This window comes from Pomacea canaliculata, linkage group LG3, assembly GCF_003073045.1.
Source record: "Pomacea canaliculata isolate SZHN2017 linkage group LG3, ASM307304v1, whole genome shotgun sequence".
NCBI lineage: Eukaryota > Metazoa > Mollusca > Gastropoda > Architaenioglossa > Ampullariidae > Pomacea > Pomacea canaliculata.
This window is the reverse complement of record NC_037592.1, coordinates 28,771,117-28,785,141: the sequence shown is the minus strand read 5'-3', so window position 1 is coordinate 28,785,141 and position 14,025 is coordinate 28,771,117. Positions and strand designations below refer to the sequence as shown.

The window sequence follows — 14,025 nt, the reverse complement described above, 5'->3', positions numbered from 1 at the left end:
TTTTCGAAGTCAGTCTAAAAAGTCAAACATACCCTGTAATTTTGTTGTGTAAAAACACCTGTGAAATAGTCTGGAGTATGGTACTTCCGACCAACATGGCATAATTCCTTAGGCAGTTGAAATTCATTTGTCATTGTACAGAAATGGTGAATGTTTCTCTTCTGCTCTTTTTTCTTCTCTTTAACTTCTCTTGTCTGCAAACACAAACATAAATTTAAGCATCGTTTACATCCCAAGAATAAGTTCTTGTATTCCTAGACAAAATGTTTGTATGTGTATGCACTGACAGCGTCCTAAAGATGTATGCGTAAATCTGCTTATGAAAATCTTGTGCTTAACGAAAGTATACCCAAGACAGCCTTTCTGGTAATTTGAAAGAAACCTGTACAGCAGCATCTTGCATTCTGATGGAAAGCTGTGACGATGTCCATGACATTAATTGTGTCTATGTCTATAAGATAAGAGAGACTGGTGTAAATAAATTTTTTTCTCAGCATGATGAAAAATGCTGAATACCTTAACTCCTGTTGGAGCCCAAGTGGATAAGAATGATACCGCAGTGGAGTGGACTGGCTTGGGCTCAATAGATGGAGGGCCTGAAATGTGGCGAGGATGCAGCTCAACTTGCTCCCCCAGAAGGCTTACCACATCCTCATAGGTAGCTTCAGGAGGTGCCATGAGGTCACACCAGGCCTAAAGCATGAGAATAACCCCAGTTTAATCATCAGCTGTTTCCCCTTCTCTGGTCAATGGCCCAAATACACTGCAATTAAGTAGTGTACTCAATGAACATGTTGTAAGCATGACTACTCACACCCAGGTGATAGTTTTGGCCCATAGGCAATCATACAAACATGTTGAAAGACACAAATTCATTAAATTAGATTTCATTTACTTACATAATAAAAATGCTTAACTACCCATTTCTAAGTAACTATCATTTTCACAATTCCAGCTGCAGTTTGCACCTACACACCATGACACAGTAACAATCTGGTGGCTCCTCAAATTATGGATTTCTTTTTGGCTAGCTACTGCTACTTGTAACATGTTTAGACAGTCTCTCTTGAATTTCCCTTGTTTTTTCCAAAACATCAGCCCCTAGATGATAAGGCTAGGTCATTTAGCCTATTTGCTAAATTGTGAGATATTTCTTTCCCATCACCATTTGACAATAATGTATAATGTAAACCATCTGATGTAACAAATGGTTGCCTCTTAAAGGTATACAAACTTAATTATGTTTAAAGCATTTGTATTATCTGTATAGCTCCATCCAGTTCTGCAAGTGTTGGTGCATGTACATATTGGCAGAGATAGGAGGACATAGCATAAGAAAGAATCATTTACTTGTTCTATGTCAAAATAACTCTGCTGAATGTCAGTGTCAGCATCTTCTTGTTTGATGACCCCAGCAAACTCAAGCTGCCGTGACGGTGGTTTGGGTGCAATAAACACTTTTTGTCTCTGCAAAAGAAATGAATTCATCACTTGACTGGCGATTTTAAGATTTTCTGAAGCTAACATAATTTTTGACATTTTTACTTTATATTATTTATTTATGATAGCAGTGCACATAACTCATTTCAAAATATATATGGTTCTGCTAATATATTACATTAATTGTGGGAATGACATCACTAAAGACTTGAGATACATTTTCAACGATCCCAGAAATAAACATCCTTACTTACAAGGTCTGTACTCTCTTCTGTGGCCAAAACTGTTTCCCCAGTTCTTCCAGACATTTCTGACACTACTGTTTTGTTATAATCACACAACAAAATAAGTGAGCATGCTACAGAAATTAAAAAAAAAGCAAAATTAATGGTATATCAACTTTTCAGGCATGGCAATTTACAGAAGTGCAAGAGTGTATGCAAAACATGATTGAAATAATGTGAAAATTTTATATTACAAGCACCAAATGAAAAAATGTGAAAAAGGTTAATCAAATTAAAATTAAAAAAGGAATTTAATTACAGTTGCTGCATGCATTTTGTCCTCATTTTCTGAGTTATGCAGTAAACTTCCTTTCACAACAAAGTACAACACTGATTACCAAATAACACAAATGACCTGAATAGCAAACTCATGCGGTCTAGGTTGTTACAGCCAACTGCATATAATGTACATAGATGGAACATTATATATACATACCTTCCACTACTGGCTCCTCCACTTCAGGGATAAGGTCTGGTATTTTGATATCTTTGATGGACTCTGTCAAGGGAAACATATCTTTATTACCTTTTGATTTTTTTATATATTATATCCATGTTTACCTTTATAAGTGCAAACACAGATCACTAAGATTTATGTCAGATGTCTTTTACCACGTGAAATAATTCATACATTATATAGAATGAAATAAACAATTCTTAAAAATATGTATACATATATACTTATTTTTACTTTGATATCTATACACACACAAAACATAGTAAAAATTAGTCACTGATTTCTCTAAATATTTATCAGAAATGGAAGAAGGCATTTTTAGCAGTTGAATGGTGTTTCAAATAGTGTGTTGGATAAATATTAATAACAACTGGAAAGATTTAAACACTAGAAGATTATAGTATACCACAAAGTAATGTATGCTGTTATAGATTTTAACAAAATGTGAAACACAAATGTAAGTAAATTTTCAGCAGGATTTTGAATGCTAAGCTATTTTATCTTTTAAAAATATTTTTAAGAAGAGGTAAGGTAAAATGCACTTCTTTACCTAAGCATGGAACAACAAACATTTGACAAACCCATTTAAAATTACTTGTATATCATTTTCTCTTAACCTTTCTATGAAATTGGTTCAAGGCTTTCTTTCACAATAGACCACATTTTAAAATGTGCATGAAACAAATCTCTTTATCGTGAACATATGTAAAATCTTCAGCAAATGCATATTACTGAAAGCAGGACATAGGTGCTATCAGCATGTGCTATGAAGCCAAACAACATAATATTACCTAATTAAGAAGATTATTTTTAAGTCAATGTCATCGTTGTTATCGTCGTCACCATCATCATAAAGAAAACTATGCATTTGATTCTACTGGCGCCTTAAATTTCAATTTAAAAGTTTGAGACTCTGGCTGGCAATTAAGATGATTCGTCTTTTTGTATTGTCCTACCATACAATTGATCTGATGGACTTAAGACCAATGACAGCTGCACAGGGTAGGAAGGGGATGGCACAGGAGACGGCCTTATGTCTTCTGATGTCATATAAAGGTTGGTGCTTGCTCCATCCTCTGTCTCTGTAACTATGTAATCAACATAACACAACTACATCCAAACTAGAGGTAGGAAAAGATGGTTCAAACTGTTGTTTTCTCTTTTTTTGTAATACTTTCCTTCCTTGGAAAATGCCTGTGTACAGTTAGCACATTTATTAGCTACCAATTAGTTGCAAAAAAGAAATAAAATAAATCTTGCATTCAACAAGCTCACTAAAGGGGATGAATTTTCAGCTGAATTAATCATTTAATTTTCTAGGCATTCAAGATTTTTGCAGGTGGATTAATTATTTGTTCTTCCACAAAATAGACTTAAGTTGTCTCAATAGTATAAGTGATCATAAATTAATTCAGCCTATGTTCAATTTCCTTTACCCTAAAATATTATGCAATAGAACAAAGTTGTTTTATTTAAATTTGTTTAAAATTTATTCTAATAAAATTGGTAATGAAAAAAATTTGCTTCTTGATACTCTAAGCAATTTTGTGCAAATTTTTATCCAGGATACTTTTACAGCAAGCAGTTTTGGAATGAGGTTCACAGATTTAAATTTCTATTATTTTTCAGCTGGAACCAGTGCTAAAGGACAAGCAATAAAACGGCAGGCACACAGGCACACATAAGGAAACCCCCCAGCTCTAACATGTCTATTATCTATCATTATCAACTAATGCACACAATTCTTCATTTGACAGCAAAATATCGACCAGAAGCAATTAGAACTCTGTAGAAATAATTTGGTACAACTGAACTAAATCTACACCTGCCATCAGATGTGTCTACTTAAAAAATACTAAAGCAATTCTACCTATCACACATCTAAAACTATCTCTTAAAAGGCTAAAAGCAAACAATGCACATCAAATGTATGAAAAGTAGTATGTAAGCCTACCAAGCACTTCTCTTTTGCCTGCTGCCAAACAGGAAATATATATAGGTATCTATTATCAATCTAATAAAAATTTACTGTGTATAGCATTAGTTTGAGAAAAGTGTAAACCCAAAAAAAACCTATTGCCAGTCTTGCTTATAAAATTGCACACAGATTTCTCACATGACTTAAAATATCCATGTCAAAAGTTATTGTTCAAGCATATTAAATTTTTTCAATTTGATACCAACTCTTTTTCATAAGAGCTAGGAAAACTGGCTGTCTATTACGGTTGACCTAGGAAAGATATTTGTGACCAAGCACTTTTCAAAAGGGGAATAAAGACCCACAGAAGCTCGATCTTAATGTAGAACCTCAATATGCCTAAAGTATTCTATGAGGATATACGCATATACATTTCTTGAGCTTGAGCAATGAAGATATAGAGACACTGTTTAACACTATGATGGCACCCTGATATTTTTATCTAAGAAAACAATAAAAAATAAAGAAATAAATTCTTACCATTCTGATCTTCAGGGGTGCCAATTTGGGCTGTGTCATCTGCAATTAAGAAAGCAGCTTGTAATAAGTTTCTGTTTACAAGGCACACGATAAGAGAAAAGACAAGTCTCTTTCTGTTGACATGAAACCATGAAATAGTGTCTGTAACAGTACACAAAGGAAAAAAAAACCCAGGACATTAGAAGGAACTTCTTATTAAACAACAGAAAAGGGGCAAGATGAAATCATAAAGCTGTGAGAAAATGTCAAAGGAGTGCACACACCATCAAATAAACCTTGTTCACAAACTTGCATTGTTATCTCAGGAAATTTATTTGTGATACATGCTGTTCTTTCTCTGTATGTGGTCCCTGTTTACAGGGCTGGCTACTTTGCCATGATATAGCCTTAGTTGCTGACGGCATACATCAACCCCCCCACTCCCCCACAACTTTAAGTTTCTGTAGTAACTCAACTGTATAGCATTACATGAAAAATACATTTTACTACTATTATATAAATTTAATTAAGCAAGAGCTCACCAGCATCAGATGGAAATCCTGAGCCAGTGCGGGACATGACACGGTCCATAATTTCTTTAATTTTGCGATCTGCCTCAGACATCCTGTAAATTGTATAGCAATAAGGTATGCTGCTTTGGAAGTTACAGAAAACTGTTAAAACTTTGATACACACAAATCTCTGCTCTCTCTCTCTCTCAGTCACTATATAGTACTTTCCTTCATAAATCCTTCTAAATGACTTCTATAATACAAAGCTTTTCTGGCTCAGATGAACTGCTACTTACACACCACTGCTAGCCTGCTGCTTAAGTGCTGCCACAATTTCATCAACAGATCTTTCTGCTGGATGCTTGTTGCCACTGTCATTGCTTTCTCCTCCTTGTATTGTTGACTTGGGTACTGTGCAGATGAAATATTTACATTCTCTATGAATTCTGTTTCTTTAAATATCTTTTATGTAATCTGCATTTTCATTTGTTTCTCTTTTACTCACCAGTGACTTTGGAGGCAGATTTGTCACGGTCTTGTTGGCTTTTTCTTCCACTCTGTCTTCCATGAGTAGCATCACTGGGTTTGAGATGCCGGCGATACAGAGGTTCTGCATCTGGGCTACTAATTATTTTAGCCTCCTCCAGCAGTTCTTTCACAGATTTTATCTGAAACAAGGCAAAACACGTGCATCCTAAAAAAGACACTCTCTCTAGAATAATGTTGTGTATCAAATATTTTTAATTTATTACAATGGATATACTAGTACTAAAAGTGTTGCTTTTGCAGTATTAAGAAATAGTTTTGGAAAAGTAAAAAAAGTAACGAATGGGCAATTATTTATTCTTTTTAGTTTTGTTTTTATCATTCATGGCTCAATATTCCTTTTCTGGATAAACATATCATTTACAGATAGCTCTGTTTTCAATACATATATGGCTACATGACAACTCACTCCAGACACAGTGCTGCCTTTGAAGCCACCATTTGATCCAACAGCTGTCTCCACATCATTGTCAATATTGACTATGACATCATCATATCTGCTGTAAACAGTTTCATCAGGTAACAGAAGCACTTCGCTTAGCAATGAGGACTGAATGCTCTGGGCACTTTTAGCACCATTGGAAGAAGCACGCACTGTGAAAGAATTATTCCATATCTACTGAAAGTGTCTACATTAGCAGTGTCTTTTGTTAACATTTAATGGCAGAATTAGTCATGAATTTGTCAAAACTGTTTTACACAAGAACTTGAGAATACTGTAGACAAAAATAGTCAAAGTTTTTTTAAAAAATAAAGATTACAAATTTATAAATCATGAGTTAGCTGGTAGCCAATTTGATTGTGAAAACTATAGCTGTTGTGCAAAATGGATCTCTTGTGTGTACAAAGATTCAATAAATCCTGTTCACAGAACAGAAATATAAAGACATGATTTCATTTGTTTCTTGATTCATCTTGTTTTATTACTTATAGGACTATAGACACTTCTTAGGAGACATGCTCTTTTTTATTCTTCATATTTTTTATACATCCAAAGACCTATAGCAAAGCTGCCGATCATCACGTTCTTATGATATCTCGTAAAACTACGCGTTAAAAAGATCAAACTATGGTCTGAAAGTACATGCTCAATAGACTCACCATCATAATGCTGTTTCTTGGATCTGGATTTGAACCCTGATTGTATGACTGCTGGCTTCATCTGTGGTTTTGCCCTTTGCGCTATAGGCACACTGCTAATTGTTCCAACCGCGGACAAGATGGCAGGCTTAGTGTTATATGTCTGGCTTCCTTCGACATACTCTCCTATCTGTTTGTGTGACATCATTTCTAGTAGTTCCTTTCCATAAATAACTTTCTGTGCAGCTGTAATTTGAGGATTCTCTTCGCTTGATTCTTTTTGAGCCATGCTTGTCTAAAATAAAAAGGAAATGGAACAGCCTAAAGATTGTAAGACAGCTGCTTTATTCATTCGAACATTGGATTATGGGATTTATGATAGTCAAGGTGTTTTGAGAGATCTATTAGGATTTAATGGATAACCATCTCAGTATGAATGGATTACAAATGGAAGATGGATAATGTGTCAAGATTGTGACCTTTTAAGCCAATACCTCCTGCACCAGATGTAGGCATCACGTGGGGATCCTAGCTCCCAGCATCTAGCACGCATGCCATACCAGATTCAACACTTTAGGTAAGCTTTAATTAAACTACTTCAAGCAAAGTCTGACCATTAATGTAGACAGCACCACATGTATACTTCACATTCCTCATTTTTATCCTTAAAGTCTACTATTGATTGGCTTTTCCTGGCTACCTATGTGAATTTCCTGAAAGTATACACATACAAAAACACATCACTTACCTTTTGTATATTTTCCTCATCAACATCACCATGCTTGATCTTCATGTTTCCCTCCATCACAAAATGTAGATCTGAGATTTCTAAGCTTGGAGAACAAAGCAGAAAAAAGATACAAATATTTATCTACAATTCAGTATAATTTATTGAATTTTATGTCAGCTTGTAGCATTCCTTTGGCAGAATCAGTGATGTAGTAATATTTTATTATAATCAACCAGATATTTTAAAAGCTCACAGCACACAATATCATGTATTTTTATGTGCAGTAGAAAGAAACACCTCAGTAGATGAGGGAAAGATCTAATGTCATGACTGATAGCTTACATTAAACAAATTTTCTGATTAATATACAGGTATACATGCACATATGTACATATGTAAACTTTTGTGAGTTTTAAATGCTAGCCAAATTAATTATTATTATTATTATTGAACATAGCTTAGCACTTTTATAAAAATTGTAGAAATTTCTGTAAAATGCACTAAATGTTCCAGAAACAGTTTGCTAAGAATAAATATACATGCCAAAGAAGAATTGTGTCTGTCATAATGAGTTCTTTATAATATTTCAAGAGAAGCAAATTTTTATGCCACTAATACTAATTTCACAAATATGGGCATCTCCATTATTTTGCAACTATTTTGTTTCCAAGGCATACTATACAAACCGTAATATTCAGCAACATACCTTGATCTTATAGGTAAAACACCAACAGAAGTCTTCTTAGGTTTCTTCAACTCTGACAAACACAATTTTTAACTCTAAAACATAAAATTATTCCGGCGCCACTGTGTGTAAAAAGCACGGTTAATGACACACAATTTGCTTATAAATAAAATTAATGTATGTAGCTTACAATAGGCATAAAGAAATATTAACTGTCATAGTTTGAAATAAATGTGCATATTTGAGCTCTCTCTCTTTTATATGCATGTATGCATGTGCGCACACAGAAAAAAAATAAAAGGAGTAAATCAAATAACCTTCAGCTGAAACAAGCTGACCCTTTACATAAGGGTATTTTCTTGTTCTGGATTGCATTGTGACTTGTGCTGACTTGTCAGGTACGTTATATGGAGGCACATGAGGAATAAGTAGATATTGCTCCTGTAACAAAGTGCAATAAATAGAAATATGAGAGGGATTTCTTTGACATCAGATCTTTTAAGCATGCATTTTTTGCACACTTTTTTCCCCCTAAACTTATCCACTCTCTCACTCATCTAACCCACTTCTTAGCGTAACAGTATCTGTCAGTATCTGTAAGTGAGGATTGAAGTAAAAAGAAATGTGCTAATTATTATTATTATTAAAACTAACCATTGAAATTTCTCTAGTCTTCAGATCTTGATGAAAAACTGGCACCGTCTTCCTTGATGATCTCTTTTTCTCTCTTTGCAGTTCTGGGAAAACCTCTCTGCAGAGCAAATTTTAAAATCTCAAGCAAACAAAAGCTATTCAAAACTGCATCAAGTTTACATTTTATTTTGTGCAAGCTGTCTCTGAAATCTGGTCATGGGGAACATTCAGTAAAAATAAGAAGACAATACATAATAAATTGTACATATTTGCTTATACAGTATTTGGTTTGCTCATCTTCTGACCAAGCTTTTTTGAATCCCACTAAGACAAAGATATAGCCAGAGATATTTCTTCTACCAAGCGCTATCAACTTGGAACACATTACCCATAAGCCTTCATACCTCTGATTTTCTTAATCTTTTCTTCTTGTTCATATTCACCCCTAGTGGTGCATAGGGCCACAAAATCTGATTCTCTTACTACCTTTAAATTCTAACTTAAGACATATTTTTTCAGAACAGACTTCACTGTGACTATGTCTTAACCATAAGTGTGCATAACTTGTGTCTGTATTTACCTTGTGTATATAGTAGGTGTGTCTGTTGTAGAAGTGAGTGTATATTACATGCAAATATGGTTCCATGGTTGTTAGTCATTCCATTTATGTGGAGAGGTCTATCACTTCTGTAAAGTGTTCTGAGCAACACTAGAGAAGTGTTATAAAATGTTCATTATTATTATTATGCTAGTGCACACTAGAATACTTTAAGTATTTATTCCTGAAGCTGTCTTACTTTTCCTATGTTGTAAACAAATAAATTCATTTATTGTAACAAGGCATTAATGCACGATGCACAATTTGGAAAAATTTTTAAAACATCTCAGTTTTGTTTATTACATTCTGTCATATTAAAAATGTTTCATTATTGAGGACTTAAATTTAGGGTATTATCTTTATCAATGACTTAAATTTTAGGTTATTAGGAATTTTATTCATCATTTCATATTTATATCAATTTAAATTTCCACATGGTATCCACACTGCAGGTATATATATATACAGGTAGTCCTCGGGTTACGACGGTCTCGAGTTACGTCGTTTTCGTGGTTACGACGCTCATTCCGACTTACGAGGTCAGTGCATCAAAGAAAAGGAAGGCCATCACCATGGAGGTGAAAGTGGATATCTGAGGCAATCTGAGAAGGGGGAAACAGCAACAGAAATTGGCAGGTCATTAGGTCATTAGGACTTAGTCGCTCGACTGTCGCTACGATTATCAAGATAAAGATCGCATCCTTGAACACGTGACAGGATCTGCTCCTATGACAGCGACAGTGATAACAAAGCGTACTGTACTGCACAATATTTTACTGTACTTATGTTTATTGATAATTATGTAGGGTATTGTGTTAGGATAGGTGTTTGGATAGGCTAAGTGTTTACAGTACTGTACTGTTATTATGGTACAGTACTGTATGAACGTATGATCCGACTTACGTCGAAATTCGGTTTACGACGCCGCGTTAAGAACGGATCAATGTCGTAAGTCGAGGACTACCTGTATATCATTTCTGACTCCTATACACATCTGTTTTCTATACTATCTTTAATTTAAATATTTGAATAATACCAATTTACACATTTTGATTTTTGTGACGATAAGCAATGTAAGCTATAAACCACTTACTGGTCAATCGTCTGATCTTCGACCAGTTGCCCGTGCCTTCTCTGCTCTTTCGTGCATGAAGCATTGTATGCTGCTTGTTGATCTACGTCAGCCTTTTCTTGACGGAAGGACAAGTCAACCTGCCGATTAGTATCTAATCGGAAAGCCTTCCGATCGTTACGTATATCTGGAAGTAAATCTTTTCCTGCCATGGATTTCTAAAAAGAGAACATGAATGTTTTTTTAGTTTTCTTCGTTAAATTCATACCACTGCTGACAAAATCATTAACTCAGATTCCAAAACGGAAACTCTTCCTAGTACAATACAAGATATATAGAAAAAGGAAGATTCCTTTTGCTTTAAGGTTATATGAATGCACATAATTTAGCAGTCCCTCTACCTCCTTTAAGTATACATCAGAATTATCAGGTCGACACCAAGCAATCCGCCATATTGTTTATAGGTTGACAAGGTTTAACACTTTTGAGATGTCGCGAAATCATTTACAACATGGTTTATGTAGTAAGTTTCTATAAACAATATGTAAAGTAAGTTTTCTTGAACTTTATATCTATCATTTGAAAGTTGATTTTTAAATGAATGTAATGTACTTAGATGTCGCTAATTTTGTTAGCACATTTTTCATCTGGGTCAAACATGATCAACTACTTTCTACGATTTGTTAATAAAGAAATAAATGTAATTATCTGCGATCAATACTTAGAAAAGCAAGTGGTAAAAAGATATGAAAAAAATTCAAAAGAAAAGGAACCCCCCCTACTTTATTTTTTCCCCCTATTTTTCGCTTTCAAGTAATTTGTTATATATCTTTGCTCTGAGTTTCTTTCCAGCTGGCTCGTTGGTCTAGGGGTATGATTCTCGCTTAGGGTGCGAGAGGTCCCGGGTTCAAATCCCGGACGAGCCCGATTGCTATTTTTTTTTTTTTTTACCTTTCGCTGGGTTTGATCTTGATCTGTCGTTTACCTTTGCCACTCGAATCGTACAAAAAGAAGTAAAAGCAATAATATTACGGTAAGAAGCAAAACCTCTCTATAAAAAAAGTTACACTGGAATTTAGAATTAACAATTCGTTCGTTTATTACGCTATCCCTAAATAGACTACAGCTACATATTGTTGTTGTGCTTCCATTTAGAACTGCCCTCTGCGATAAATAAAGTCTTATACAGTGAAAACTCAGTTTTCGTCGGTTTCTGTTTTTGTCGATTCTTTTTGTATCGGTTTTCGTATGTCTCCTCGAATTTCGTTGGCGTGCCCACGTGACCTTTAATTGCTACTAATTTTGCGAAAACAAAGGGCGATCCACGTGTTCTCCTGCTCAGTGTGGTGTTGATTCTTGTGGTGTGAGCATCACGACTTGCGTCAAGCGAAACAATTCCATTGCTTTTTAAAAATAATTGACTGCGAGTGCTAATACTTCGATCAGCTATACATGTGTAAGTGTTTATACTGCGTATGCAGTACTAATTCGGTGTAATGTGTTTATTTTGCGTTTTTCAGTTTCAAAATGTAAGGCACGTAAGATAAAATCACGTGCTCAAATCTCACGTCTCACAGTTCTTGTCCATGTGACCAAAAGAAGTTTCCAGTATAAGCCTCTCGATTAATGCCATGACAAAACGCTCTTGTATCCACCTCATTATTCCCTTTTATCTCTTCTTCTACTCAGCATGTACAATATACTTTCATTTACATCAGGGATCAATCTTTCGGCTTTTTATTTTGTTTTTCAAAAGTGCCACGATTAAACAAATTTGTAAATAATAGATGAATAAGTTTAAAAGAAACGAGAGCTATTAAAATTGCTGATAAAGAATAAGCACTTATTAGATTCATGTTCGGCATTCTTGAAAAACAGTTTGGAATTTAAAATAATGCACTTCTTTGAGAGGGGTTAGCAGGTTAAGTTTTGTGAAAGAGTTGTGGCGTGGCCAGCCGCAGCCTGAAACCCCGCACACTTAATTTAGTCTTTTTAATCTTCTGCTAAAGGACTGCCCGTAGGATGACCTTTAAGTTCTATGTCGACAAGAAGAATACATGTACTAAAGAGGGAAGTAGGAGGTGGTAGCTAGGTTGTGGGTGAGGCAGGCAAACCCTACGATCCTGTTGAGGTGACACTGCACCTGCCTTGAAAATTCCTTAAAAGCAGAGAGGAGAGGAGTGGGGGGGACGGGAAGGAGGGGACGTGACTCGAGACCAAGATAACGGGCAGTGAAAAAGGTGACATCAACAGGTGTCAGCAGGTGGAGGAAAGGTCAAGTCACTGTCGATCACCTCGCATTATTAGTGTGCCAAAAACAAAGTACTGCTTGCATAATGTGATTACATTTACGTGTTGCTTCCGCTGCACTGATCGGTTATTCTGAAATACTGCGGAACAGCGGCTGTAAACAGTGCCGCGAAAATAAATCTTTTGGTACCCAGTAAAAGTTACAAGTAATTTTAGGGGAGTGAGAAGAATATTTTTAATCTTCTACTTTAAAAAAGAATGTATAAGATGGTTGGTGATTCAATCACTATTCATTAAAAACAGTCTGTATCATTTAGGATTTTTAGACGAATGAATTGTCTTCGCTTACATTGCCATCAGGCAATGAACAAGACAGTTACAATTGTGCCAGTTTAGCAGTTTTAATAGTGCACCGGAAGTTTGTCAAAAGCGTTGTCAGCGCCGTCACCCCCACCCTGTGCTCCAGGTTAGCGACCGTCGGGGGCTTGAATAGCGGCTTGCACCTGTCGAGGGAGAAGGCTCGCGATTGGCTGAAAGTGTGTTGGAGGTCAGCGAGGTCAGAGGCAATGGAAAGCCGCATGACATTTCTCAGTGCGCGTGAAACGATTATATCCTGAAATAATACAAGTGAATAGTGGCGAAGGAACCAGGGTGGGAGGGGGACAGCCGCCCCCTCAAAAAAGATAGAGGGGACAAAAATGTGAGCATCGTTCAGTCTGGAGTTTGCCCCCATCTTCCTACGCTACTGGTGAATGCTTTTTGCGGTGAGATGGATATGCAAGAGTAGGGGAGGGTGGCGGAGAGAAGGAGAAGCCAATCATAGTAATTATTATATGGTGGAAATAGTCTTCTCTCGAATACACTGGTTTATTGCTCAGTTATCACCTTGACAATGTTAGCGTACACCAGTTCCACGCAACAATTCATAAAGCCGCTGAGCGGTAAGGTCTGCACAGCTGAGACAAAGTACAAGGACAGGTGCCACAGGCTTTGAGCTTGAACGAGAACATTTTTGTAAATATAATGGGCGAGTGAAGAGCAGTCGAATGCACATCCCATGCGACTGTTGCTTTACCTAATGTATCGATCACTCGAGCATCACCAGGTTATGATGGTCATAAACTATGGACTTTAACATCAAGATTTCTAGCAAGATTTTCTAACGGCACTTGCGACCGTATGAAAAATGACAGTATATACTCTTTAAAAAAAATGAGAGCACAAATACTTTGTATAAATAAGAGTATAGATAAAATACAAATGGAAAAAAGAAGAGAAATGTGCAGTTTATGGTGATCGAC

The 14,025-nt window shown here is 35.7% G+C and overlaps 1 protein-coding gene and 1 non-coding gene across 2 annotated transcripts in view; one reads left to right on the top strand and one right to left on the bottom strand.

Moving 5' to 3' along the window:
- LOC112560049 overlaps positions 1-10,967 on the bottom strand; it is a 29,598-nt gene extending 18,631 nt beyond the window's left edge. The window contains 19 exon segments of the mRNA XM_025231617.1: positions 33-194; positions 517-693; positions 1,351-1,467; positions 1,695-1,759; positions 2,161-2,223; positions 3,138-3,269; positions 4,136-4,156; positions 4,640-4,678; positions 5,161-5,243; positions 5,427-5,541; positions 5,636-5,798; positions 6,086-6,270; positions 6,778-7,051; positions 7,505-7,589; positions 8,193-8,244; positions 8,489-8,612; positions 8,826-8,922; positions 10,496-10,692; positions 10,876-10,967. Coding sequence (XP_025087402.1) covers positions 33-194; positions 517-693; positions 1,351-1,467; positions 1,695-1,759; positions 2,161-2,223; positions 3,138-3,269; positions 4,136-4,156; positions 4,640-4,678; positions 5,161-5,243; positions 5,427-5,541; positions 5,636-5,798; positions 6,086-6,270; positions 6,778-7,051; positions 7,505-7,589; positions 8,193-8,244; positions 8,489-8,612; positions 8,826-8,922; positions 10,496-10,686 — 2,145 coding nt within the window. The 5' untranslated portion in view covers positions 10,687-10,692; positions 10,876-10,967.
- A 361-nt stretch (positions 10,968-11,328) lies between these two features.
- On the top strand, positions 11,329-11,400 carry Trnap-agg. The gene has a single exon. It is a non-coding gene; the product is annotated as a tRNA-Pro (tRNA).
- The last annotated feature ends 2,625 nt before the right edge of the window (positions 11,401-14,025 follow it).